The 26,360-nt window shown below is 42.3% G+C and overlaps 1 protein-coding gene across 4 annotated transcripts in view; it reads left to right on the forward strand.

Moving 5' to 3' along the window:
* Positions 1–26,360, forward strand: part of CCSER2 (coiled-coil serine rich protein 2) — a 213,732-nt gene that overhangs the window by 122,678 nt on the left and 64,694 nt on the right. For all 4 annotated transcript variants that reach the window (XM_073596718.1, XM_073596719.1, XM_073596716.1 and 1 more), the window contains exons 5-8: positions 5,069–5,159; positions 17,830–17,971; positions 22,827–23,031; positions 24,296–24,382. In XM_073596718.1, the coding sequence (XP_073452819.1) occupies positions 5,069–5,159; positions 17,830–17,971; positions 22,827–23,031; positions 24,296–24,382 (525 nt within the window). The remainder of the gene's footprint in view (positions 1–5,068; positions 5,160–17,829; positions 17,972–22,826; positions 23,032–24,295; positions 24,383–26,360) is intronic.

The raw sequence follows: 26,360 nt of genomic DNA on the forward strand, positions 1-26,360 counted from the left end.
GTCAATCATAGCCAGTAAGGAGGGAGCGACCTGCACTGTATTTGTCAATGGACACACACAGTGTGACTCAGGAGTGAGCCTGCATGAGTGCTACTATAGCAAGTGGCTTGCTATGGGTGTAAATGACAGGGGGGAGGAGCCAGGAGTGCCATTGGAGGACCTGAGTAGAGGAGGATCTGGGCTGCTCTGTGCAAAACCACTGCACAGAGCAGGTAAGTATAACATGTTTGTTAGTTATTTTTTATTTTTACCTTTACAATCAATTTAAGATGGCCATACATGGAGGGAATTTTCTGTTTGTGTGGCCCAGTTGGCACCTCCGCCCAACATCCTGCGAAAAATTGTTAGCTGAACATCTTCATCCAGTCAGATACGGACACTGTTCAGTTATTTTGACAGCTGGTAGTGCATGCTGTTAGAATGCAATGGCTGCAGCAGAAGTGTCCATCCGTCCAGGTCACAGGCTGTGAAAAAAAAAAATCTGTGTGTATGGCCATAGTAAGAAGGCAGTAGAGAACTTAAAGTGATTGTAAAGGTTTGTTTTTTATTTTCTTAAAATAACAAACATGTTATACTTACCTGCTCTGTGCAAGGGTTTTGCACAGAGTGGCCCCGATTCTCCTTTTCTGGGGTCCCCTGGCTGTGCTCCTGGCTCCTCCTCCTTCCAGTACCCCCACGGAGAGCTGCTTTCCATGGGTGCACTTGTGCAGCCACTGATAAAGGAAACATTTTTCATTGCGTTCCTTTGCCAAAGTCCGCTGGACTTTTTTTTTTTTTTTTTCTTACCTGCAATGTTGAGGCATAATGTGCTGGTGTACATTGCACACTAGCACATTATGTGAAACGTACCTAAAAAGGAAGCCTTCCAGCGATGCAATGTCATCAATCATTGGAGGCCACTTCCACCTTCACCTGTCTTGCTTCCGGATTCGCAGACTCTGGCTCTGTGACTGGCTGGAGCTGTGATGATGTCACTTCCGCGCGTGTGCGCCGTAGGTCACGGCTCAGGACTCTGAAGGAACGGCACGGGTGGCCATTCCTTCAGAACGTATGTGCCAGTGTCTGTGGCTGCATGTACAGTAAATATCTCCTAAATGGTGCATGTTTAGGAGATATTCGCGTTATAAAGAAATCAACCGCGCTTGGGATGAGGGTAGGAGAGAAAGGTCGCTGCCTCCCCTAGGGGAACTTTAATTGATGAAGAAAACAGGCAAATAAATGGGGTGTGTGGTGCTACCTAATAGCCAAGGGCCCACAGGTGTATATAGGGGGAGTAAGAGGACTGCACCATAGGTATAAAGGCCTCACCGGCGCACATCTCCTGAGACCCCAGCCTAGGATAAAATGTCAATACCTCTTATATAGGTATTGCTGTGAGGTGCGTATAGGTGTGATGATAGAAGACATACACCCTATAAAACGTGTAAATGAACTGCAGTGCAGGTAGGCCCCTAATGTGGTAACTACAAAGCACTATCTAAAAGTACCTAGTATCTGTATATGTGCAAACCTGTAAAGTAAATGAGTGACATATACATCCTAGCAACTACATACCACAATTGCTTGACAATTGATACACACAGTGCAACAAATAAAAGTGATCGTAATAATATTGCATCCAGCTACCAATAATGGAAAAAAAAAAAAAAAAATATAAACAAGTGAAACACATCCAAGAAAAATGTATCAGAGGGTCACAGGTATGATAACCAAATTATGGGCATATAGCAGTCCGAAAGGGTTAAACCACACTTCAAAGGCATATATACGCCCGTATACATGATAAGGTATCAGTCCTCATATAGATGAGTAAATAATAGTTCATATATGTAATGCTCAGGTATATAGCAGAAGCCTATAGGTGACTTGAGTGCTCGCAATGTCTTCAGGTGACTTTTGTGCTCCCCCTTAAGGGTCGGTTCACACTGGGGCGACTTGGGATCCGACTTGTACGCCCTCAAGTCGCCCCAAGTCGCTTTGTATTTAGATTAACATGGTAGGCAATGGGAGCGTCTTAATTGACACTACTGAAGTCGCTCCGACTTCAGAAAAGGTTCCTGTACTACTTCTATCCGACTTGTAGGCGACTTGTACCCATTCAACTCAATGTAAGTCGCCTGCAAGTCGGATCTCTCTGTAAAGTCAAGCGACTTTGCAGAGAAAACCCCTCCCTCCCCCCCTCCCTCCCAGAGAGGTGATTGGCCACAGGCAAAGTCGCCTGTCATGGAGGCGACTTCAAGTCGCCTCGTAATTTGCCGAAGTCGCGCTGAAGTCGCGCTAAAGTCGCGCTGAAGCCGCGTTGAAGTCGCGGTACAAAGTCGCGCTAAAGTCGTGTTGCCCATGTGTGAACCGACCCTTAGGGTCCCTATTCATCGGATCCAATCACCCCAACAGGGGTAATATGCATGTGGATATAATCCATGCGATCAGTTCACCACGGTATATGCTGTGACTATTCCCAAAGCATTCCTCTGACTCCAGGTGGATTGGGCGTGATCCTTATTAAACCTCTTCTCCTCATGTGTTCATGTGTTAGTCTGAACACATAAGGAGGTAAAAATATTTTTTATTTTTCATTATTGGTAGCTGGATGCAATATTATTACGGTTATCACTTTTATTTGTTGCACTGTGTGTATCACTTGTCACACAATTGTGGTATGTAGTTGCTAGGATGTACATGCCACTCATGTACTTTACAGGTTTGCACATATACAAATACTAGGTACTTTTAGATCGTGCTTTGTAGTCACCACATTGGGGGCCTACCTGCACTGCAGTTCACGTTTTATAGGGTGTATGTCTTCTATCATCACACCTATACACACCTCACAGGAATACCTATATAAGAGGTATTGAAATTTTATCCTAGGCTGGGGTCTTAGGAGATGTGCGCCGGTGAGGCCTTTATACCTATGGTGCAGTCCTCTTACTCCCCCTATATACACCTGTGGGCCCTTGGCTATTAGGTAGCACCACACACCCCATTTATTTGCCTGATTTCTTCATGTTTAGGAGATATTTACACTACCTATAGGTAAGCCTTATTATAGAATATACAATTTATTGATGGAAGTTTTCCTCCTCTTTAAACAACCGACTTTTGTTGAGCGTGGATAGACACACACTGAAATTTGTTCAGTACCTGCTGAACCAGATGAATTTTGATCAGTGTATGACCAGCTTTTAGAGGCTCTAAACCAGGGTTCTCAAACTGGCGGCCCTCCAGCTGTTGTGAAACTACAAGTCCCATCATGCCTCTGCCTGTGGGAGTCATGCTTGTAACTGTCAGCCTTGCAATGCCTCATGGGACTTGTAGTTTCGCAACAGCTGGAGGGCCGCCAGTTTGAGATCCCTGCTCTAAACCTTCCCTACTAATCAATGATGGTTTTACTTTTGTTTGTGCCCTTATTGGAGACTTTCTCCTGATATTCTCAGTGAGCACAAAGGAAATGAGGATAGATCTGACCCAGCGAGGTCACAGATGGCAATAATGATCTGTTGGAGGTCCTGTCCTTTCACAGCTCAATCGAAAAGTTCAAGGAGAAAAACATTTTATGTTGTAAAACCATCTGGTTTTGGTGGTTTGTATTCTGTAAATCTGTGCCTGGATCTTTGTGCAGGTTGTTTTACTGATTTCCAAGAACTTGAATGTGAAATGTGAACAGTGACAAAATGTACCTTCCAATTTCTCAGTCTCCGCAATTGTATTTCTTGACGGGAAGTAAAAAGACAATTGCCTGTCTTGTTCCATTATATAGAACCTTGGGTGCATAAAAGAGACTATTGTACAAAGTCAGAACCAATTGCAAAACCGGCTAGTTAGATGAAGTCCTTAATGATTTGCTGCAGTGTGTCTACTTTAGAGTGATTCAGTTCAAATAAATTCTGATGAGCTGTACAAACAGCTACTGAAATTGTTATGTAAGTGTGTGTAAAATGCCTGTGAGAAACATTTATTTTATTAGTGCTCAATCTCATCTGGTTTTTCATTTGTAACGTGTAATATTTCCACTGTAGTGAAAACAAATTGATCAGTAATTTTGCCTACTGCAAATGGGAGAAATGTGTTACTTTATTCTGTTTAGTCTGCATTGGTGTTTACTATACTCCGTTTGACATTTTACGTATTTTTAGTACTCTTTGAGCTGCTTAGATTTCAACGGGAGACTGTTTGCCCCTTCTCCACAATTGGAGCCCCAACACAACATTCACATTTGTGAAATGGGTCGTTAGCGATTTTTATATGTGGGAGCCAATCGAGTCTGTGTCCAAGGCTGATTATTGCAGGCAGTTGCTCCATGAGCAATTACATGCGAGTGGCTGTGATTAGCTGTGGGATCTGTCAGCCTCCTATTGCTTATAATTAGGCTTCTGCCTGCAGCTAATCACCGGGAACCCCTGCTGGACCTCCCTCATGTAATCGCTAACGGCCTAATCGCAAGTGTGAATGGGGCCTAAAACTCAAGGTGTTCAATTATACAGATAACTTTTCAGTTCTTAACATAGAGCTGTGGCCTGCTCCCTCCCACGTGTATTGAGCCCATTAGGCCCCTTCCACACGATCAGCCTGCTCGGATCCGCCTGTCTGTTTTTCAGGCGGATCTGAGCGGGCCACCCATTGACTTCTATGGGCAGGCGGATGTCACCAGGGATGTCCGCTGACACCCACCTGCCATCCGATGCGTCAAGATCCGCTGAAAACAGACGGATGGCGACACGTCCGCCACCTGTCCAGAGGATGGAATCTGATGAAAACGGACAAGCGGATTTGTTTTCATCCGATCTCCCATAGAGGACAGCGGGGCTCTGACAGGTACGTCCCTGCACATTGAGCAGAGATGGACCTTTTATCCGCCAGCTCAGCAAATATCAATGGAGCGCTCCCCCGCTGAGCTGGCAGATTCCGTCCGGTGGGTCCGCCCCATGTGAAGAGGGGCCTTACTGATTTGGACAAGTCGGTGTGGAAGAGTTGATTCAAGTTTCTGAAGCTGTGTATTCTCATAATTAACCTCTTGGTGCCTGCAGTTATTTCAGGTTTGACACTGATACATTGTATTTATTTACAGGACATCCTCAATAATATAGAGACCTGTGACCTGGAAGAGGATGACCTAATGCTGGATGTGGAAATACCAGAAGACCCGCCATGTGACCCTGGTTAGTATTTTGCTATCACTATAACCAGGCAGTTTATCTGATGCCTGTTGGATGTTTATGTTTTGGGGACATTAAAAAGACTTAAGCTGGCCATACACTGTTCAAATTTTGTCTGGCTTTGCTCCGTGGGTGGCCCAAGATCCTTCTATTGAATGTTTGAAGGAGTTGAGTGTATAATTGTTGGCAAAACAGTGGCTGCATACCATCAGATGCTGCTGCTGTTTAAGCATTCTGAAGATCAGTTGATACCTACACTACTGTGTCTGTCCACTCCAGGACCATAAACACCCACACACCCACCTACTGTCTGTGTACTCCAGGGCCATAAACACCCACACACCCACCTACTGTCTGTGTACTCCAGGGCCATAAACACCCACACACCCACCTACTGTCTGTGTACTCCAGGGCCATAAACACCCACACACCCACCTACTGTGTCTGTGTACTCCAGGGCCATAAACAACCACATACCCACCTACTGTGTCTGTGTACTCCAGGGCCATAAACACCCACATACCCACCTACTGTCTGTGTACTCCAGGGCCATAAACACCCACACACCCACCTACTGTCTGTGTACTCCAGGGCCATAAACACCCACACACCCACCTACTGTCTGTGTACTCCAGGGCCATAAACACCCACACACCCACCTACTGTGTCTGTGTACTCCAGGGCCATAAACACCAGTTGTGTGTGTGTGTGCGCGTGCACGCGCTCTGTGATTCCCATTACCTGTCTCTATGTACTCCGAACCAACCTTTTTCAACCAGGGTGCCTTCTGATTTTTTCAGAATCCAAATGCCTAAAAATTGCCCAAAATTTGTCAACACGCTGATGAGTGGATCATGCCTGTCTTTTTTGTTTTTGGTACACAAGCCCACAGGTGTTTTTTGTGCAGCATTACAACCTTTGGCACCATGTGGGCCAGTTGCCGTCCTGAAAAAGTCTTGTTTGCCTCTTTCCTGCACCTCTCCCTCAGTACCTGGGTTACCTTAGCTGAATGATGGAGAAACTGAGGGAGAAGAGAAATGCTACAATACAACTCTGTACCAGTTTGGAAAGGTATATTGCTTTGTAAAAATGAATCGCCTCTAAAGTTTGTGGATGCTGCTAGATTATGTAAAAATATTTTCCTTTTTTTACCTTTTCAAATTGCGTGCCTCAAGATTGTGTATAATTTTAAGGAGTGGCTTGACTGAAAAAAGGTTGAGAAACCCTGCCCTGGACCATGAACACCAATTGTGTGTGTGTGTGTGCGCGCACGCATGCATGCTCTGTTCCCATTTCCCATCTCTGTGTAGTCTAAGATCATGAACATCCATTATATGGGGGGGGTTCTTTGCTACCCATACTACTGTATCTGTGCGTTGCAGGATGCTGAACATCCATAGTGTCTGTTCTTTACCTACCCTACTCTTCTGTGTGTGCTCTGTCCACCCTACCGTCTCTATGTACTCTAGTACTAGAATCACACATTTGGGGTTGATTTACTAAGACTGGAGAGTGCAAAATCTGGTGCAGCTGTGCATAGAAACCAATCGGCATTGGGTTTTTTTGTCGTCAAAGCTTAGTTGTGCACGCTGAAGTTAGAAACTGATTGGTTTCTATGCACAGCGTCACCAGATTTTGTACTCTCCAGTTTTAGTAAATCAACCCCAGTTATTCTTATTGGCTTGAGTTGCAAGATGATTCCTCCTAGCTATCTCTCCTGCTACAGAAGCCAGGATTCAATATGCTTTGTATTCAGAAGTTCCTATTTTCTGGATACAGTGACAAATAGATGATAAGTAGAAAAGGGAAGCGTTGAAACATTTCATAGGGTTTTTTTTTCCTGTATGAAATTGTCTGTCAGTAAAGTGTCCAAATAAATTGTGATATGTTCAACCAATTTGTGTAGAAATCTTCCACCGCTTTTAAAGACATCCAAATCACACCCAATGTGCTCAGATAAAAAGACCTGCTCACCAGACAGTCATGACTTTAACTAAAAAGAAGGTCTGAAATCGCTTGTTAGACAATCTTGCAGCCTGGCGTTGAATCAGGGTGTACTCTCCTCTCCACCACAGTAAACCATAGAGGATGAGAAAACAGGAGGGACCAATAGCGCAATACTGCTTTTTATTAATAAAAAAGATAAAACATACAATTGCCTGCTTATATTTATTTGTGCCTGTGTCCTGGCAAATTAAAAACAATTTAAATCTAAGTCAATGTTCATACCAGCTGGTTGCAAAGTATCCAGCCAATATATCCATCTAGTTTCATTCTGGGATACCGCCCGTTTTAAGTGGGTGCCTCTCCAATGATGTGGAGGTGTACCCACTTAAAACGTGGCGGTATCCCAGAATGAAACTAAATGGATATATTGGCTGGATACTTTGCAATATTTTGGACACTTTACTGAAGAATATGGACTTTTCCTTTTAGACATTGTTTATATATTGTATATTTTCATTCCATATGATGGTCTTAATACAAGTTTATTCACAGCGCTCCCTACTAACATCATTCAACTTTGCACAGTAGATCACCTACAGCTTTTGGGGAGCAGCTTATTTAGTATATAACACAGTTCACTGGTGCGAGGTCATTTACTATTCATGAAACTGTCTGTGTCTGGCTGTGCGCATGCGCAGACTTATGGGAGTAGTGATGTAAATCCGTGTGCGGTTGCATACAGGCATTCATTACTATGCTCAGCTGTACGCAGCAGCTGTGTATCCTGGGTGCAGAAATATACCCACAATACGTTTTTACAACCTCAGGCACTTATGTGTATAAGGCTTTACTGTCCATGTAAAAAGACGAAAAAAGGGGGCAAGGGACAACGCAGCACAAATTGCGCATAGTGCAGTAACATTTTTTTTTTTTTGCAATTTGTTAAATAATTAAAATGCACTCACAAAGTTCTATGTGAGTCAGGTGTACAATAAATGTGTATGTCTCTTGGACAGTCCGTCACACTGGTGAGGTTAGATATCATCCCATGGCCTCTTTGCAGTCCTGACCAGAGGGAACCAAAGATGGAGCTCCTGGGTCCACCATCTGCTATGGAGCAGGAAGGAAACCTGTACTGAGGTTGCTTATCTGCCATAAAAATGTTAGTTGCCTGCTGCCACATGCTGACTTTAATATGTTTTAAAGCCGGTACGCATGTACCGTAAGACAGTCGGTTTATCTTGAAGTGGACGATTTTCGGTACATGCGTACCACTGTCTGTTCAATAGAAGGCCTGTCTAATGACTGGCTTCTGTCAAAAAAGTCTTACTGGAAAACCAGCGTTCAATTAACACTTAAGGGGGGAGTCCCCCTGTTAAAATATAATAGCACAGCAGGAGAGATCCCCGCATCATTAATCGCTGTATTCATGCAGAGATCTGTCAGTTTTTTTCCTTCAACTCTAATTAAAAAAAAAAAAAAAAAAAATGAACGTGTATACCCAGCTTAAAGAGTTTGTTACCCCATCATTCCAAATTCCTGATTATGTGCCTGCTGTACCATGTACTTGTATGAAAAAGTATCCTGTTCTCTTTTTTTTTTTTTCTTCCTTTGTGTGAAATCCCTGGTGTTCCTACCAGTCCCTCTGCTTTCATGTTAAAAACTGACCACACTAGGCAGGAAAGCACACCATGGCCAGTTCTCTAGTGCCTTGTTTCCACTGAGCAGAACGGTTTGGGTCGGTACAGTTTGGAAAGGTTAGAATGTTCCGGCCCATTCAGGTGAGCATTTCCACTGCAAGTTGGACCGCCAGGGGCCATAAGGGGTTTGGAAAAAATGCCTTTGACGTGAGCATTGACGTTTTTTCTGTCCGCCAATCAGTGGAATGTATCGTGTGATGCCAGTAGCTCTGCCCTAACCGTACCGTACCATTTTCTATGGCCCCACATCTGAAGCAGGACCCAGAATGGTGCGGTATGGTTCGGTTGTATGGGCCGCTTTCATAATGGAAACACTCAAAATAGCGTACTGTACCGAACCAACCCAAACCGATCCGCTCAGTGGAAACGAGGCATAGCTGTGCTGGGAACTCGGGCTGCTCTGTCAATGATCAGACTTGTCCTGACACGCCCCCACTGCACAGCCTTTCACTGGGAAGATTAGTGTGCTGATGCTTCTCCTCCCCCCAGCTCTTATGCAGCTGAGAACAGAGGGAATGTGATCGCTTATAAAAAAGGGGGAAAAAGGTATCTTATCTTTTATTTTTTTTTTTTTTTTTTTTTTTTTTTTTTATATCTATACACAAATGTTTGCCTTTCATTTGGGTTTTAAACTGAATGGGTTGTTTTACTTGTTGATTGTTTACAATCGCTTTAAGTCACTGGCCATAAACTTGCATTCAACTCAGAAGTCCTGATTTCTCTGTCTGATCTGCATGATTCTTTGGCGTCAGTCAACTTATCTTTGTCAGAGACAGCCAGGCAACTTGCAATGAGAGGTCTGCAGTAGCAATCCCCATGTTTCTAGCAGCACAGGAATCCCCCTTTTATTTTTTATTTCTTTTATTTATTGGATCAGAAAGGGGGGAGTGTCAAGTTATTGTATAGAGGTCCCACTAAAGTTTAGCAGTATTGGTTAGTGACATGATGATAAACAAAGTTACGAAATATGTGATAATAAGAATATTAAAAAATTGTTTTAGGAATGTATTTATCTTAAATCTTCGCAAAAAAAAGAGCGACCATAATGCAAAACAGTCCCTTCAAATATACCTATGTGCTTGTTCTTCCACATGGTACTCATTTATGAATGCAGGACCTTCTTGGCAGAATGTTCCTGCTAAAAAAAATGAAGTATGGGCCGTATAATGTGTAAAGATTCTTCTAGCTCCAAGAATGCCGGTTATTCAAATATAATCTGTTATTCAAGGGGTAAGGGGCATTTAAGCATGTCTTCTTAAGTAAAATACTGGCCAGTAATGCAATTTTGTTTTTTATCCTCTTTAAACATGGCTCAAGTTTACTGATATTAATGTACCTATGTTTACAGCTCCATTGAAAGCAATGTGCTGCATTTAGAAAAAAAGAAAAAAAAACCTTAAAATGTAGGCCCTAATAGGGATTTCCATTTCATTTGGATCTCTGCATTTAATTCAGACTCTTTTGTGTCGTCACCTGCAGCCCTTTACACTGTCCTGTGGCTGCTTTGGTCCAGGAACACAGGGCTGTAGTTCTCGACAAATAAAAATGCATACAGCTCCCTAAAGCGATTTTAAACGATCACTTGTAAAACAACCCATTCAGTTTAAAATAGAAATTCAATTTAACCACTTCAGCCCTGGAAGGTTTGACCCCCTTAATGACCAGGCCATTTTTTGCGATACAGCACTGCATTGCTTTAACTGACAATTGTGCGGTCGTGCAACAATTAGAGCTTTCTTTTGGTGGTATTTAAACACATCTGCGTTTTTTTTTTTGTTTGTTTGTTTTTTGGGGGTTTTTTTAGCACTAGCAACAAAAAAGGACTGACCAATCTTGAAAAAAAAAAATATTTTTTACTTTCTGCTATAAAACACATCCAATTAAAAAATTGAATCTCTTCATCCAATTAGGCCAATATGTATTCTGCTACATACTTTTGGTAAAAAAAAATCCCAATAAGCATATATTGATTGGTTTGCGCAAAAGTTATCATGTCTACAAACTATGGCGTATTTTTATGGCATTTTTATTTATTTTTTACTAGTAATGGCGGCTGTTAGCGGTTTTTAGCGGGACTGTGACGTTGCGGTGGACAAATTGGACACTAAGTGACACTTTTTGGGGACCAGTGACACTAATACAGTGATCAGTGCTAAAAAATAAAATGCACTGACATTGTATAAATGACACTGGCAGGGAAAGGGTTCACATCAGGGGCGATCAAAGGGTTAAGTGTGCTCCTAGGGAGTGATTTCTTACTGTGTGGGGGATGGTTTAACTGGAGGAAGAGATATGTGTTCCTGATTAGCAGGGACACAAGATCTCTATCTTCCTCTCTGACAGAACAGGGCCTGCCTTGTTTACATAGGCAGACTGCCATTCTGCCTCTCCAGCGAATGATCGGCGGGTCCCGACAAGCGCATGTGCCCCAGACCAAGAAGAGGAAACAACGTACAAGTACGTTGTTTTCGCGCAGCCAGGCCACCCTGCCGCAGTAATTGTGCGTTGGGCGGTCCGGAAGCAGTTAAAACATTTTTGTATAGATATAAAGAATAATTATAAATACCTTTTTTTTTTTTTTTTTTTTTTTTTTTTTTTTTTTCCCTTTTTTTTCCCTTTTTTTTTTTTTTTTTTTTTTTGTAAGTGATCACATACCCTCTGTTCTCAGCAGCTGCATAAGAGCTGTGGGTGAGGAGAAGCAGCAGCACATAGAGCTTCCCAGTGACAGGCTGTGCAGGGGGGGTTGTCAGGGCAAGTCTGATCATTGGAGGAGAGCAGGCTGAGTTCCCAGCATAGCTAGAGAACTGACCACAGGGTGTTCTCCTGCTTAGTGTGGTCAGTTTTTAATAAGAAAGCAGAGGAACTGGCAGGAACTCCATGGATTTCACACAAAGGAAGCAATACAAAGAGAACAGGATACTTTCTCATACAAGTACATGGTACAGTAGTCACATATCGGCATAGTTGCCAACATTCTCCAAAAATTTATAGGGACACTTTTTTTGTCTGTAGACAGAGTTCTATTATAATTAGTGGGCGTGACATTCATTTGTAGGCGTGGCATAGCGGGTCGGGGGGACGGGAAATGCGGCACGCCAGGCGCACCGCTGTGAAATATGGGCATGGTTTAAACTTGGCTTAAAGGGGGTATGGTTAGAGTCTGAGATGAAAGAGAGGGAGAAAGTAAGAAAGACGTGGGGGAAAGAAAGGTGGATGGAGGGACAGCAGGCCCAGATCCTGCACCACAATAGAAATATGTGTATTCCAGAAAGTTTTAACAATCTGCAGATAAAGATATAATGATACTCAAACACCTGGTGTTGGCGTTGCAATCATCCCGGCACCATGGTTGCTATGGTGTCAGGATGATTGAAGCGCATTATTTCTATTATTACATTGCAATATAAAGTGAAATGGTTCAACTCCCCATAATTCACAATCAGTGGGAACCCTGAGTGTGACACTTGCCACTGTTGCTTGCCACCAGATGCTGCGTGTCACTCGCCACGTCGCCTGCCACCGGATGCTGCGTGTCACTCGCCACGTCGCCTGCCACCGGATGCTGCGTGTCACTCGCCACGTCGCCTGCCACCGGATGCTGCGTGTCACTCGCCACGTCGCCTGCCACCGGATGCTGCGTGTCACTCGCCACGTCGCCTGCCACCAGATGCTGCGTGTCACTCGCCACGTCGCCTGCCACCAGATGCTGCGTGTCACTCGCCACGTCGCCTGCCACCAGATGCTGCGTGTCACTCGCCACGTCGCCTGCCACCAGATGCTGCCTGTCACTCGCCACGTCGCCTGCCACCAGATGCTGCGTGTCACTCGCCACGTCGCCTGCCACCAGATGCAGATTGTCACTCGCCACGTCACCTGCCACCAGATGCAGATTGTCACTCGCCACGTCGCCTGCCACCAGATGCAGATTGTCACTTGCCTACCCAGCCCTGCCGCGCCCCCCCCCCCCCCCCAACACACAGAATGTCCAGTAGATCAGCCCATGGCCACTCACCTGCAACTGGGGTCACTGGGGCCTGCAGAATTTCCCCCTGTACTTCTGGCTGTCAGCTAAGAATTTGGGGGAGGTGGCGGTGGGCGGACAGCAGCTCTGTGGTTCCCCCGGGATCTCCCGGTATTCATTAGGCAACCCGTCACCGGACACAGCTTCTGGCTATGAAAACATGGCCTCAAGATCTCCTTCCAGCTAGCAGGTCTCTTCCCCTTATGTTCAGTGGAGAGCGGAGGGGCCTCCGACCCAGACAGCTAACTGGTTTCTCTCTTCAGTATACAAGTAGACAATTCACTTGTACAATGATGCCGGTTGGCTTTCCAGGTCGGAGTCCCCTCCTCTTTCCATTGAACATAAGGGGAAGAGACCTGCTAGCCGGAAGGAGATCTTGCGGCCATGTTTTCATAGCCAGAAGCTGCAGCGGCTGATGACACTGCCAAAAAAAGTCCCAATGCCCGGGACAAAAGCAAAAAATTGGGATTTTGATCGGGACACGTTCAGATTGGGACAAGGGTCCACTTTTTGGGCTTGTCCCTGGAAAATCTGGACTGTTGACATGTATGATATCAGGAATATGTAGGGTTGGGGCAACAAATGCTTTAAGGCCGTACACATGATCAGAAAATCGTATGAAAAATACTGCTTTCCAAGTGATAATCTGTAGGGCTGCAACTAACGATTATTTTCATAATCGATTAGTTGGCCAATTATTGTTTCCATTAATCGGTTAATAACCTTAAAAAAAAAAAAAAAAAGTGTGGCGTATAATTTAGTTAATATGTAAAGTTTAAAAAAAAGGCAATTTATTCTTAATTATCTCTATGCAGCGGTAAATATAAATAACCAACTATATGGTTAGGGAGCAAAATATCTAATCCACTCTGAGAATAACAGACAGAAGAGATATACTGTATATACTATTAGAGGAGATATACTGTATAAACTGTTAGAGAAGAGATATACTGTACATACTATTAAAGGGTGAATCTGATAACTATTTTCAGACTCAGAGATCAAATTTCATTTTAAGAACGTTCGTTCAATTTTCTAATCGTTAGTGGGGTCAAGTCGACGTTCATTTTCAACCACAGTGGCGGGAAAATTTGGAAATAGAAAACTTCTTGGTCAAAGAAATTTTCAGACAGTGTATGTGGTTTTTGTTCATAAATTACATTCATTTTAAAAACAGAATGTTAAAAACAAGTGAAAAAAGTGATTTTTGCGCATATGATTTTGCGTCAATTTTGTGTTTTTGTATTTTTTTTGGCCAATTTGTTGTTGGGCAGATTAAAAAACACAAATTGCTGCAAAAACGCATTAAATGCTTTTCTGCAGCTTCTCCGTTGAAGTATATTGAAAAAAAGCACCTGTTTTGCGTTAAAAAAGTGTCCCTGACCCTTTCCAAATACGCAGCGGCTGAAAAAAAGCATAGATGTGAACGTGTCCAATGGGAAACCATGTTAAAGAACTGCAGTGCGCTTCTGCAAAAAAGCACCAAAAAACACATAGATGTGAACCAGGTCTAAGACATTTAGTAACATAATGGGGTTAAAAAAACTAAAATTAGCCCTTTATAGTGCAAAAAAAAAAAGCAGATAATCACTACTGTAAGGGGTTAATTTTTTTTACTGTAGAACTGTGAAAGTAACATCTACAGTAGCGATTATTTGCTCTTTTTGTACTACAAAGGGCTCGTTTTATTTTTTTTTTTAACCCCATTATGTTACTGGCCGAATAATCGATTATGAAAATAGTAATCGATTAATTTCATAATCAATTAGTTGTCGATTAATCGATTAGTTGTTTCAGCCGTAATAATCTGATCGTTGGTACATGGCTCTCGAGGGCAGATCACGACAGTTCATCTGATATGATCTGATCAGACGAGCACAAAAAAAAAATTTGTGTGATACCAGATTGTACGATTTTCATTTAACCAGTACAGTTGTCGTTTGAAAATTCAATACAAATACTCTACAACACATTACATCACTTCTGAATTTTTATTCTGTCGTAAGAGAATTTTTCGTAACTTTTAATAAATGCTTCATTTTTAATATAAGATTAGCATTCAAAAAAAAAAAAAAAAAAAAAACGAAAGATCGTTTGTCTGATAATCTCATCGTGTGTAGCAGTCATTAGGTCTGGTGGTTTGCAGGTCCCTTGTACCACCTTCTGTTACTATACAGCTGAAGCAGTTTACACTGAGAAGAACGACATTACAATTATGCCCATTAGAATTGTTATACTATTTCCTTCTCGAAAGTTTTTCAGATGACGTGTTAAGCCTTTGTAAGTAGCAGACAAGCTAATTAATGAATGTTTTAGTTTTTTGTCATGCAGACCGAGCGTGATTTTACATGAAGAATCCTGCTTCGCGTCTTTAACCTCTTAATCTCACCAATCCTTTTCCTACAGGAATGCAGTGCTTGTTAACCTCCCTTGGTTGATTGCAGCAGCAGTTCTTATTAAAATAAAATCAGATGTTTTGCTTACATTCTTGACGTAGCGCGAGGAAGTCTAGGAATCCAGTCGGTAAAGTTTGTGCTGTGTGGCAGAATCCTTCCCGCATCAAGTTTTCCTGAGTGCGAGAGGTGCAGCTATTTAAAGCCTCCGCTCTAGTGTGTTAGCTATGCAAGTGGTTAGTTAGGGCAGAGTTTTCAAGTCACAGGACAAAACTGGGCCCTATTCCCAGCCGCACGGAGGGTGGGAATACAGTAGGAAGGAAGGCCTGTTTGTCAAATGTCTTGTATGCAGTATGCAGGACTCATGAGAAGAATGACACAATGTTTCCCTTGTGTAACTCTGCTGTTTGGGTAAGTAGCTGATGGCGTCTAGATGGAAAAGTTCTGTGTAAAAGCACTGATCATGGTCGTCTTCCTTCATCTCTGCTGTCTCTGGTATGTTAGTTTCTACAGTACGACATGTACTTTCTGAGAGTTTTCAGCTTGCTTTATATTGGCTTCTTAGACAACTTAAACTTTTTAGGACTTGTTTTGACGTTATTTTGAACACTCTACTAAAACCTCATTAGTGAAATGGGAGGTTTTTCACCTCTGTGTTAGATGAACGGCCATGAAACAGAGCAGCCCTTTCTCTGAGAATTCTTGCTTGTTGCATTCTTTCTGGGAAAAGAACTTTGTAACTTTGTGCCGCAGATTTTGTGTTCTGTATAGTGTGCATTTTACTGCTGTTCATATGTAGATGATGTGAAAAAGGAATATATATTTTGCTGTTTTTAGCTTGGTGGTTGGCTTTGATTTCAAGAGATGACATCAGAGAACAAAATTCTAGACTTGTCGTTTTGCACCTAGTGTATGTAAACTCTCACAATTAGCTTCTTATTCACTTCCTTTCGGACAAATAATTACATATCATTGAAAGCATTTTGTTATATCTATTTGATAAGTGCAAAAAAAAAAAAAAAAATTGTCATAAATTCAGTGTTGTCCTGTACCCACTTTCTGTAATTAGCCCATTTAGTTCCAGAATACAGGCAGCCCCCAGGTTACAAACAAGATGGCTTCTGTAGGTTTCTTCTTAAAGCGTTGTTCCCCCTGCCCCCCCCCCCTCCAAAAATTAAACGTCAACAGCTACACATACTGTAGCTGCTGACTTTTAGTATTAGGACACTTATCTGTCCTGGAATCGATGTTGCCAGCGATGTTGGCACCCCAGTCAATGTTCCATCGGCTGTCGGGGTGCTGCCTTTGCCATTCCCGGTAAGGGAACACAGTAGTGAAACCTTGCGGCTTCACAGCCAGGTCTCTACTGCGCATGCAAGAAGCGCGTTGTGCTCTCTTACTGGCCCGGCAGCAGGAGGAGGGGGCTTCTGACATACCTCACCGCGGCGAGGTCTGACGGAAGTGGGGACAGGGTACCTGTCAAACACAGGTACCCACTCCCCCCCCCCCCCCCCCCCCCGAAAGGTGGCAAACCTGGCACCGAAGGGAGGGGGGAATCGGATAAGTGGAAGTTCCACTTTGGGTGGAATTCCGCTTTAAGTTGAATTGTAATGTAAGTTCAAACAGGTACATTTTTTTAGGTGCAACTGCAGCCAAAAAAAATATTTTAACATTTTGGATAGCATAGGGAAGGATTAACTCCCCCGTAACATTTGTTATGCTGTCTGTGCCCCTGTACAGAAGATTTCACCTCACTTTCTATAACTGTGACAATTAGATTTTGAAAATTTTGGGGGGTTGTGCAAACAAGGATGGGTGATAAAGCTTCAATGGAGACGCCTTTTAGCCATTATTACTTTTGCAGGAGTGAATTTCCCTTCCTAGGGGTAGATTTTCTCTCACTTCCTGTTGCCTCTCTCCATTTGTAAGTACGAATTGTATGCAAGTCGGATGTATGTAACTCGGGGACTACGTGTTATTAGACTTTGCATTGTGAACATTATAACAGTTGGAGGCAAAAGACAACTGGGCAGGGCTGATATAATTCAGCAACATTCACACATGAGCATTTTTGCGGCTCAGTGCAACAACGCTCAGCAATAGTAACCCCATTATTTTCATTACAGGCTGTTGACATGTCTGCACTTGAAGCTCAAATAGGTACAATACATGTGTTTTTTTTTTTTTGTTTTTATTTTTGGACCTGTGCCCCATCAGTGGAAGTACTTGTAAACACAAGTTGTTTCACATGTTTTTGCGGCTGAGTAACCATCGTCCTCTACTCTACTATGTGCAAAAATGCTTGTAAAAACATGCATAAAAAAAGACATTTTAATAAGCACTTACAAGGTGTGAATGAATGCTTACTGCACAAAATCCTATATTATTCCTGTAATCCTGTATGTTGGTTCGCAAGACATTAGGAGCTGGGTGTATTTTTTTGCAGATGGGGAGATATTGTTCTGTACTTGCAGGGTCTTGAAAGGGATAAATCACGAAATGTAGTTGTATTACAAAGATATTGATTGTTTTTTTGTTTTTTTCATGAAAACAAAAACATTTTCATGCATTTTTTTTGCAATTGTACTGAATTTTCTGTTCATGAATTGTAGGTGAAGGTGAAAATATGAGTCGGTTTGATAGATCTGAGCGAAGTCTGAGGCAACAAAAACTGTTTTGGAAGAGGAATCCTCCCCGACTTAATGGGCAAGAGCAATACCACCTGAGCAATCCTGAACACTACCACAATGGCAGGTATGAACAGCCATCCACTGCCATACCAAAGGGGGAATGTGCGGCTGATTTATAAATCAAAAGCAGAAAAGGGAAGATGTTTTGTTCCTTTAAAGAATAACTGCATTTATATTGCATAGCCTTTAGTTGAACTACAATCTCTCTAAAAAAAAAAAAAGCAAATAATAATGCTTACCTGCAGGATCTATGAAATGGAGAGACCACTGCCTCCACCCAGTCATCTTCCGTCTTCATTTTTTTGTTTTTCCCAGCTCTTCGAAGACCTGATGCTTGTGAAGCCACTTACCTGTTTCCACGGTTGCGATCTAGTGGCAACCACAAGCAGGTTTTTGCACAAGAAGGGCCAGTTCACAGCTGAATGCGGTACAGGAAACCCATGTTCTGTGCACGTTCACCGCACCCAAAACGCACTGTACCTGCTATCTACAGTGGGTTTCAGTGTCAATTTAACAACACCACGAAGGCAGGTAGCAAACATAATGCATTTGCCTGCATCAATTCACATGGTACAGTAGTAGTACCTTATTTTGGTGGTCTTCGGTGCGATTTCAGCGCATTTAAATTAATAGGCTGAAATCGCACTGCACCCGGTGCATTCTTGTGGGATTCATGGTTGTGAGCTGGCTCGAAAGAAAGATGCAATCTGACACAGAAAGTGCAAGCCCCCAGCCCCTTAAAAACATAGAGCCCCGCAAGAAAAGATTTTTAATGTAATTTTTTTTCAAATCTGCCCCAGAATTGTGAGGTTTCCTAGCTTAACTCTGAATACCCTTAAAACTGTCCCCTACCCCTTCTAACACTTATGCCGACTCACCTGTGTAAAGGGCTGTACACACGGGCCGAATATTTGGTGACATGGTTCAGCGCAACCGAAAAAGGTCTGCCGATCTGCATCTGATCGGCTCTCTCGGCCAACACGCATCCCCTGTCGGAACACACGCATCTCCTGTCCCTCATGGAGGGAGATCGTTGTACTAACATTGGCTTTGTTAGTACAGCAGCTCCTCTCGATCTCTTCAGTTTTTATTTGTTCAGCGCTGAACGAAAAAAACTTCTAGTGTGTACTAGGCTTTAGAAAGATGGATGTGTATATATATATATATATATATATATATATATATATATATATATATATATATATATATATATATATATATATATATACATATACAAGGCTTTTTTTCAGCCAGAACTACGTTTCTGAACCTCTGGCAGCCCTCTTCTCTCTGACCTGTATGTTTTACAAGCCAATAGAGGAAGTTTTCTGCACAGCTCGCTTCCTCTACTGGCTTTTCTGTGTTAGCTCTGGGCACTTAGTGCTGCTGCCCTCGAGCCATTGTGCACGCTTCTGCTCCCAGCACTGTACGCTACAGCTGCAGTGATTCCAGAGGCAGCTTGTCCCCACTTGCTGCTACTACTGAGACATTGTAGCATGGAGCCCAGGAGCTCTGAAACTCCTCCTCGGCTCTGTGCTACAGCGGGTGGAGCACTCTGTACTCTGCTGAATTGAAAAAAAAAAAGCCCTCGCCTACCATAGAGAGACCGGTGGCCGTTGGAAGAGGTGAGGGATTGCTAAAGCCTGAAGTTGTACAGAGAGGAGTGCACTGTAAGGGTACTTTCAAACTGAGATGGTGGGGGCGTCGGTGTAAAGCGCCGTTTTTTTTTTTTAGCGGCGCTTTTCAGGCGCCAGCAGGGTGCTTTTAACACCTGCTAGCGGCCGATGATGGTTAATAGCGCCGCTTCCGAAGTACTTTTCTGTCTGGGTGACAACTGCTCACTTATTTCTTGTCCTGGTGTTTCAGGACCAAGTAGGGCAAATTTCTCCATGGGGTCACAGAAAGGAAAAAAAAACTGACAGAAGTGTCAACTGTTCTTCACTCTTTTTGAATACAAATAAAAACATTGGCTGCAGTTAGGCTTTACAGATAATTTGTCACTTTGGCCGAGCAATGTGACAGGTTCTCATAAAAGTTCCTCCCTCACTCATTGATACTTTTCTGCCCTGCAATCCTCGCTGTGCTCAGTTCCATCATCTGAAATACTTGGTTCTTCCAGGCATGAGAGAGAATATTACCTGCTCCTCTTTCTTCCAGGATTCAGTGCTCAGGGTATAGCAGTCAGTTGGCCCAAACACTGTCATGCGAGGGAGGGAATTGGGCTTTGAATGCTCTCTGAGCTCTGAAACAGGGTAACTTGGAGCTTACACAGGGTGAGCCACAGCTATGACAGAGGAGCTAAGCTTTAGAATAGTGCGATGGGGAATGAGTATCAGTGAGCTGGGGGCTTGGCATTCACAAAAACCTGTTACTTTTCTCACCTACTAATTCTTTGAATTCTTTTACTTTTACGTGGCTGTTGGAATCTTGGTGACTGTCTGAATTTAGAGGCCTTCTGTATTATACAAAAATATGAACAAGCATAAATTGCAATTGGTAAAAGACACACAGACATAAGTGTGTGTACTGTGTTTATATTACACACGGGGTGTTTGATTTTTTTCTTTTACATTGCATACACGGTTAAACCCTTCCTTGGCAGAAAGATTTCCTAACTTTGGGAAATGATGCTGGGTTCTAAATAAAGCATTTCTAATATTACAGCAGCAACAAGTCCCTCCACTTCATTTCCATTATTCATGTAGGCTTGGCATTAATTAGTCTAATGTATATGCCATAATTAGTAGTCAGAATTCTATACATATTAACTCCTTCAACGAAATATAAAGTATCATTGATACACTTCCCTGTACAGTGTAATGGTTGACTAGATCCATTTGGATAAAATTATCATCAGTGTTCTTTTTATATTTTGTGTTGACCTTTTGCAGCTATCCAAGCTGTGTTATTTTTGCTATTGATTTCAGTGCAAAGAGACAGAAGAGATGGAATCTTCTCCAAAGGCTTCTGTGTTTCATGTTGGCAAAATAAAAAAACTTTGATATCCTATTGATTGTGCCATAGATGGCTTTTTAAATAAGTATTTATACCACTCTGGCTAAGTGCTCTACTCCTATTGTGTTGTGACTTTTTAATTATCATTGTCCTCCTAGATGGAGCACCCTCACATCATTGTCAGTTGTGTCATTTCTTCCTTTTTATCTCTCTGCCCGCAACATATGTTCTGTTTTATTTTCCCATAGAAAATTATTTAAAGCATTTTAAAATTAACATGCATGATTTAACGTCAACAATATCACATTCAGGCGTGCAACATAATAGGTGTATATAGTCATTGTTATAATAATGATCTGCTTTTTCAAAGTACAGTAGATCCCCAGCCAAATAGTTTTTTCCTAGTTTTAGACAGAGCAGGAAAGCGTGAGAATCTCCTGTTAGGTTTTTATTACTGTCTGTGTGCCACAAAGTGAAAACGAGAGGCAATCCTAAATTTTACAGTTGTCAATCTATATGTCTTCCAATGTGGACAACTAATCTGAAGAAGTGAAATTTTCCTCTAATTTTGGGTGATTTTTAGAATGCAGCGTTTTTCCATTCAGATAGTGCCTGTAGCTGACGTTGCTGATTGTGCCTTGCACCTTTAAAGCAGAGCAGCAGTTTGTAGAAATGCAGACAGCAACAGAGCTATGGGTAGGGTGCAGTGTGGGATGGGAAAATGCTGAGAGATTTCTAAACCAAACCACAGCTCACTAGAAGGCTGCTTTTTATGGTTCAATACATTTGTTATTGAAAGTTTGCAATTCTACAAGAATCAAATACAAAAACATTCTGAAATTGCACAAAGTGCAGCAGGAGGGGTTATAATGCCCCTACATTGGTACCAAATATACACAGAAACAAACGATACTTCAATAGTCCAAGAGTCAATAGGCAGAGGAGTCTTGTATAAAAGGACGGCAGGCTAAATCTGGGAGTGATCCAGATTCAGCACAATCTAAAGGAGTGCCCTTGAAAATATATACTTTTGGAGTATGTCAAGGCTTGACTCATCTTAATGAGAGGAGAGCAAAAGAACGGGTGCTAGTACGGTTGCCCTCCAGGGCAGCCGAAAATAAAGGTCAAAAACACAAGCAGCCCAAAATAAAATGACAAAAAAACAAAACACGAGAGAAAAAAAGGGGGGGGGGGGTGGGAAAGGGCAATGGAAAGGAAAGGTTAGAGGATGGGAGGACGGAAGAGAAGCAAGAATGAGGGGGCAAAAGAGTGCCTTGGAATGCCACACCAGCCTAATGACTCTATCTTACAACTGAGGAGAGAGAAAGGGAGAGATGGGACACTGCTGTAATGCCCTCTGATCTGGTTAATAGTAGTCTATCAATGGAGACCAGACCTTCAGGAATTTATTGTAGCTATCATCTAGCATGGCTGTTCGTTTCTCACATTTAGGTGAGTCTTGACCTCCTGGAAACTCAGTACGGGCGATTTCCAGTAATGAGTAATAATTTGCTTAGTGGCAATAAAAAGTAATTTGTTTTGCTTGTTTTTTTTTTACTCATCACCTGAATAGTTTATGTAGTAAGGCCTCAGCTGGGTCCTTCTTTAGATTATAGTGGAGGAGCGTGTCAGTCGAGATGTACACCCAAATCCATAGCCTGCGAGCCCTCGGTCAGGTCCACCATATATGTCAAAAAGGAGAGGGGAGTCGGAAGGCTGCTTTTTAAGTGTGAACAGGGCACACAGAAAACACTTGTCTGTTTTAAGCTGCTTTTTTTTTTTTTTTGCACACCACCATACACACACATGGTATGCACAGGCCATATAGAAAACCGTGCCCTGTTTACAACATACATGTGTAGTGGTGCGCAGTAAGGAAAGCAGCTCAACGGACATGGGTGTGAACAAACCTTAAAGTGGCCTAGATGTAAAAATGAGTTGAAATCTGTATTTCTGTATTACAGGGGATCATCTTGCTTGGAGTCTCCGTCTGATCAAAAAGATAGCTATGGAAGTCCCTATTGTAGTCCGCTGTCACCAAGGTCTCCTCAAGCAATTGGCTTACAAGAAAACACTGTCATGCTGGATGAAATGACTCTCCGACACATGGTCCAAGACTGCACCACTGTAAAGACGCAGCTTTTAAAGCTAAAACGGTTACTGCAACAAGTAGGTTGTTCATTGAGCACTGTGTGAGATGTCATTAGAAACTTCTAAGGGCTTATGTCTTGCTAGAGATCCCATCACTGGTGACAAGTCGCCAGCAACAAGGTCGCTACACAGACCAAGGTAAATACTTACTTGGTTCCACGCACTGCTCCCTCATGGGCTGAATGAGAAATACTGCAGAATGTTGCACACAAGTGACAATGTACTCATCCTTACAGCGGGGAGCACCTCATGGAACAGGTTGAATATTTGCTCTACACAATAATCCTGTTGATGACAAGTTGATTGCTAGTGCAATGTGGCCCCCATGTAAAAGAATTAATGTAGATGTATCCTAACTCCTATTTGTCAGACCAGATCTAAATGAATATCTTTCTATAGGTAGACACCTCTCTCACTGAGAACATCTTATTTTTGACCTTTTAGCTTTTGTTCCACATGCACAATAAAAACACTTTCAAACAGAAAACACGAAAACCATTATTTTTTGGTTAATTATTGTTCCATATTTATAGTTTACTGCATCCGGGCGATCTAATGAGGCGATGTATGTTTCCAAGGGGGAAATATAGACCACATTTCCTATGATTTCATAGAACATGGTATTTTTTTATATTTGCACTAACGGTTACATTTTCAGGACAAGCTACCTCCTAATTTCAAGCAGTACTGCTACAGTACAGCTACAATCACCTTAACCATGGGAAAGTACTGACATGCTGTGCTACAGAGAACAGCTATTAGCTTAGTTGCCAATTAATGGCTGTGGGTGGGTAATGACTAGGTGCTGTGGAATCATGACCACAGACACACAGAAAAAAGCATCACCAGTGACCTTCCACAGACTACATAGAGGAGGAAACATGACCAGGAGACATTACCCTGCAGTGTATAGGGCTTATCCATCCCCTCACAATACGCTCTGTTGGCCAGTAAAGCTGCCATCATATAAGCGGATAAATCGCATTCATGTGTTCATCTATGAACATTTTGATAAGTGACAAGTATAATTTAATTATGATGCAGAACAATGAGTTCATTGACCTGGATATATTGTCTGGCTGATACATTTACATATCTCTTGGCAGGTAAAGCAGTGTATGTAGCTGTGTGCCAGAGGTTGACTTTAAACGCATGTGCTAGCAATCTTTGTTCTGACATGTGCTGTTCCTTCTGTGTCTTGTAATAAAATTGTAATCTGTAGAATGTTTTATGTGCTATGTAGCTGTTAAACAAGTGATCATTTGCTTATTTTATTTAATAGGAGGATGACTCGGAGTCACCAGTGCAAGACTTACAACTATGCATCCCAACTATGATTGAGCAAACAGAGACAGAGACACATTTAAAGGTAGATTGTTCTAACTGGTTTACAAGTTCCAGTGAATACTTTCTTCTCATACATTTTAGATACACAGTAAATACCATCTTTGAGCATTCTCTCCCCTCAGACGGGGCCCTGCACGGTCTGCAGTGGAAGCTGTCTACAGCAGCATGCATGCTTGCAATCTTTTGACAGTCTGTATTGGGGTTAAAGAGGTTGTAAAGTCAGAAGGGTTTTTATCTTCATGCATTCTATACATGAAGATAAAAAGCATTCTGTGTGCAGCAGCAGTCCCAGCACCCCCTAATACTTACCTGAGCCCCATCTTTGTCCAGCGATGTCCACGAGTGTCTTGGCTGTCCGAGACTCTCCCTCCTGATTGGCTGAAACACAGCAGATGCACCATTTTCTCCCACTGCTGTCAAAGTCAGCCAGCCAATTGGGAGAGAGAGGGGGTGGGGCTCGGCCGCAGCTCTGTGTCTGAATGGGAGCTGTAACTCAGCTCGGGTGCCCCCATAGCAAGCTGCTTGCTGTGGGGGTACTCAACAGGAGGGAGGTGCCAGGAGCACAGAAGAGGGACCCGAGAAGAGGAGGATCTGGGCTGCTCTGTGCAAATCCACTGCAACAGAGCAGGTAATTATAACATGTTTGTTATTTTTATTGACAAAAAACAAGACTTTACAATCACTTTAAGTAGACATGTAGACAAAGCCTGGATGATTTTACTCCACTTGCAATGACAAGTGTTCACAGCCATTATTTTACATATACCCTTGGGTATACTGCCTCATCTGGTCTATAATTATTTCTAGAGGAGTGGCATAGCTTGTTGTTATAAAGGTACCACAACAAGTTTGATTATCTGTGTGGCGTTCTGTGCTGAGGTTGAGCTTGGCAAAAAGGAAAGATTGTGCTTTTGCATGTCCTACTATTTTTCCAGTTAGAACTACCTGTAATAGCAGATGTTTCTATACCCCACTTCCTTTCTTCATTGGGTCCTCATTTCCCTTCACAATTTAGAAAGCAAAGTTTTTTCTTTGTTATAAAAGATTTTATTGCTCTGTTAGTGCAACGTGTTGGTCCGCTGATCACAAAGTTGTGAAATACCCACCGCCACATTCATCTGTGGATTCTGAAGCAAAGGTGCCTAACATTTTGTCAGTCTGTCAGAAATCCTCCAGAGGACTTGTTATTGGATGCAGCGTCCTCCCTTCCCTAGAAGAGAAGGAAAACCCCAATAGCTAAATTCCGATCAGCAGTTGTTTCACCCATACAGAGGAAAACCGTTTACTTTATAATGGTGGCTGTGCGTTCCCTTTAAAATTAGAGGATCCTATCTTTTACTTCTCCTAACAGTGTCTGGCTTCTGTTCTCATAGACCTTAATGTTCTGCCAATGTGTTTTCTCTTCCCACTCTGTAGTATTTCCTACACTTTAGCTGACTGGCCCAAATCCTTAAAGACTAGGTTCATCCTGAAAAACAAATAATAAATGCACACGTTTTTGCAGAGAAAACAACACCCAACGTGCTCTAATACAAGATCTGCTTACCAGAAAACGTTCACTCCTTTAATTGAATTATTATTCTCTATCAAGTTGGTGAAAGGAGTTCTTGCTTTTCTTCTTCTATGGAAGAGTGTTGAACACAATCACATGTCGTTGGAGAAGTTTTTGTGAAACTTTTTGGGACTATTTAATGCTTTGTATTGCTATCTGGCAGCCAGCACCACCATTTTCAATTGCATTGTATGTTGTTTACACATTGCACTTTATTAGGTTTTATTTAGAAAAATATCTTGTGGTATATTTCACATATCTACTTCTATTTTGTTATTTTAGAGCACCCTACACCATATCACAACAACTATTTGAAGTATCACTACTTAATCAGAGGAGCAGCTTATTGAATATTATTTCACATTTACATTTGCTATAAATTGTGCACAAGGTTGACACAGAGTTTACCCCCATTTTTTTACACAGCCTCATATAGGTGCAATTTTAT

This window comes from Aquarana catesbeiana, linkage group LG08, assembly GCF_042186555.1.
Source record: "Aquarana catesbeiana isolate 2022-GZ linkage group LG08, ASM4218655v1, whole genome shotgun sequence".
Taxonomy (NCBI): Eukaryota; Metazoa; Chordata; class Amphibia; order Anura; family Ranidae; genus Aquarana; species Aquarana catesbeiana.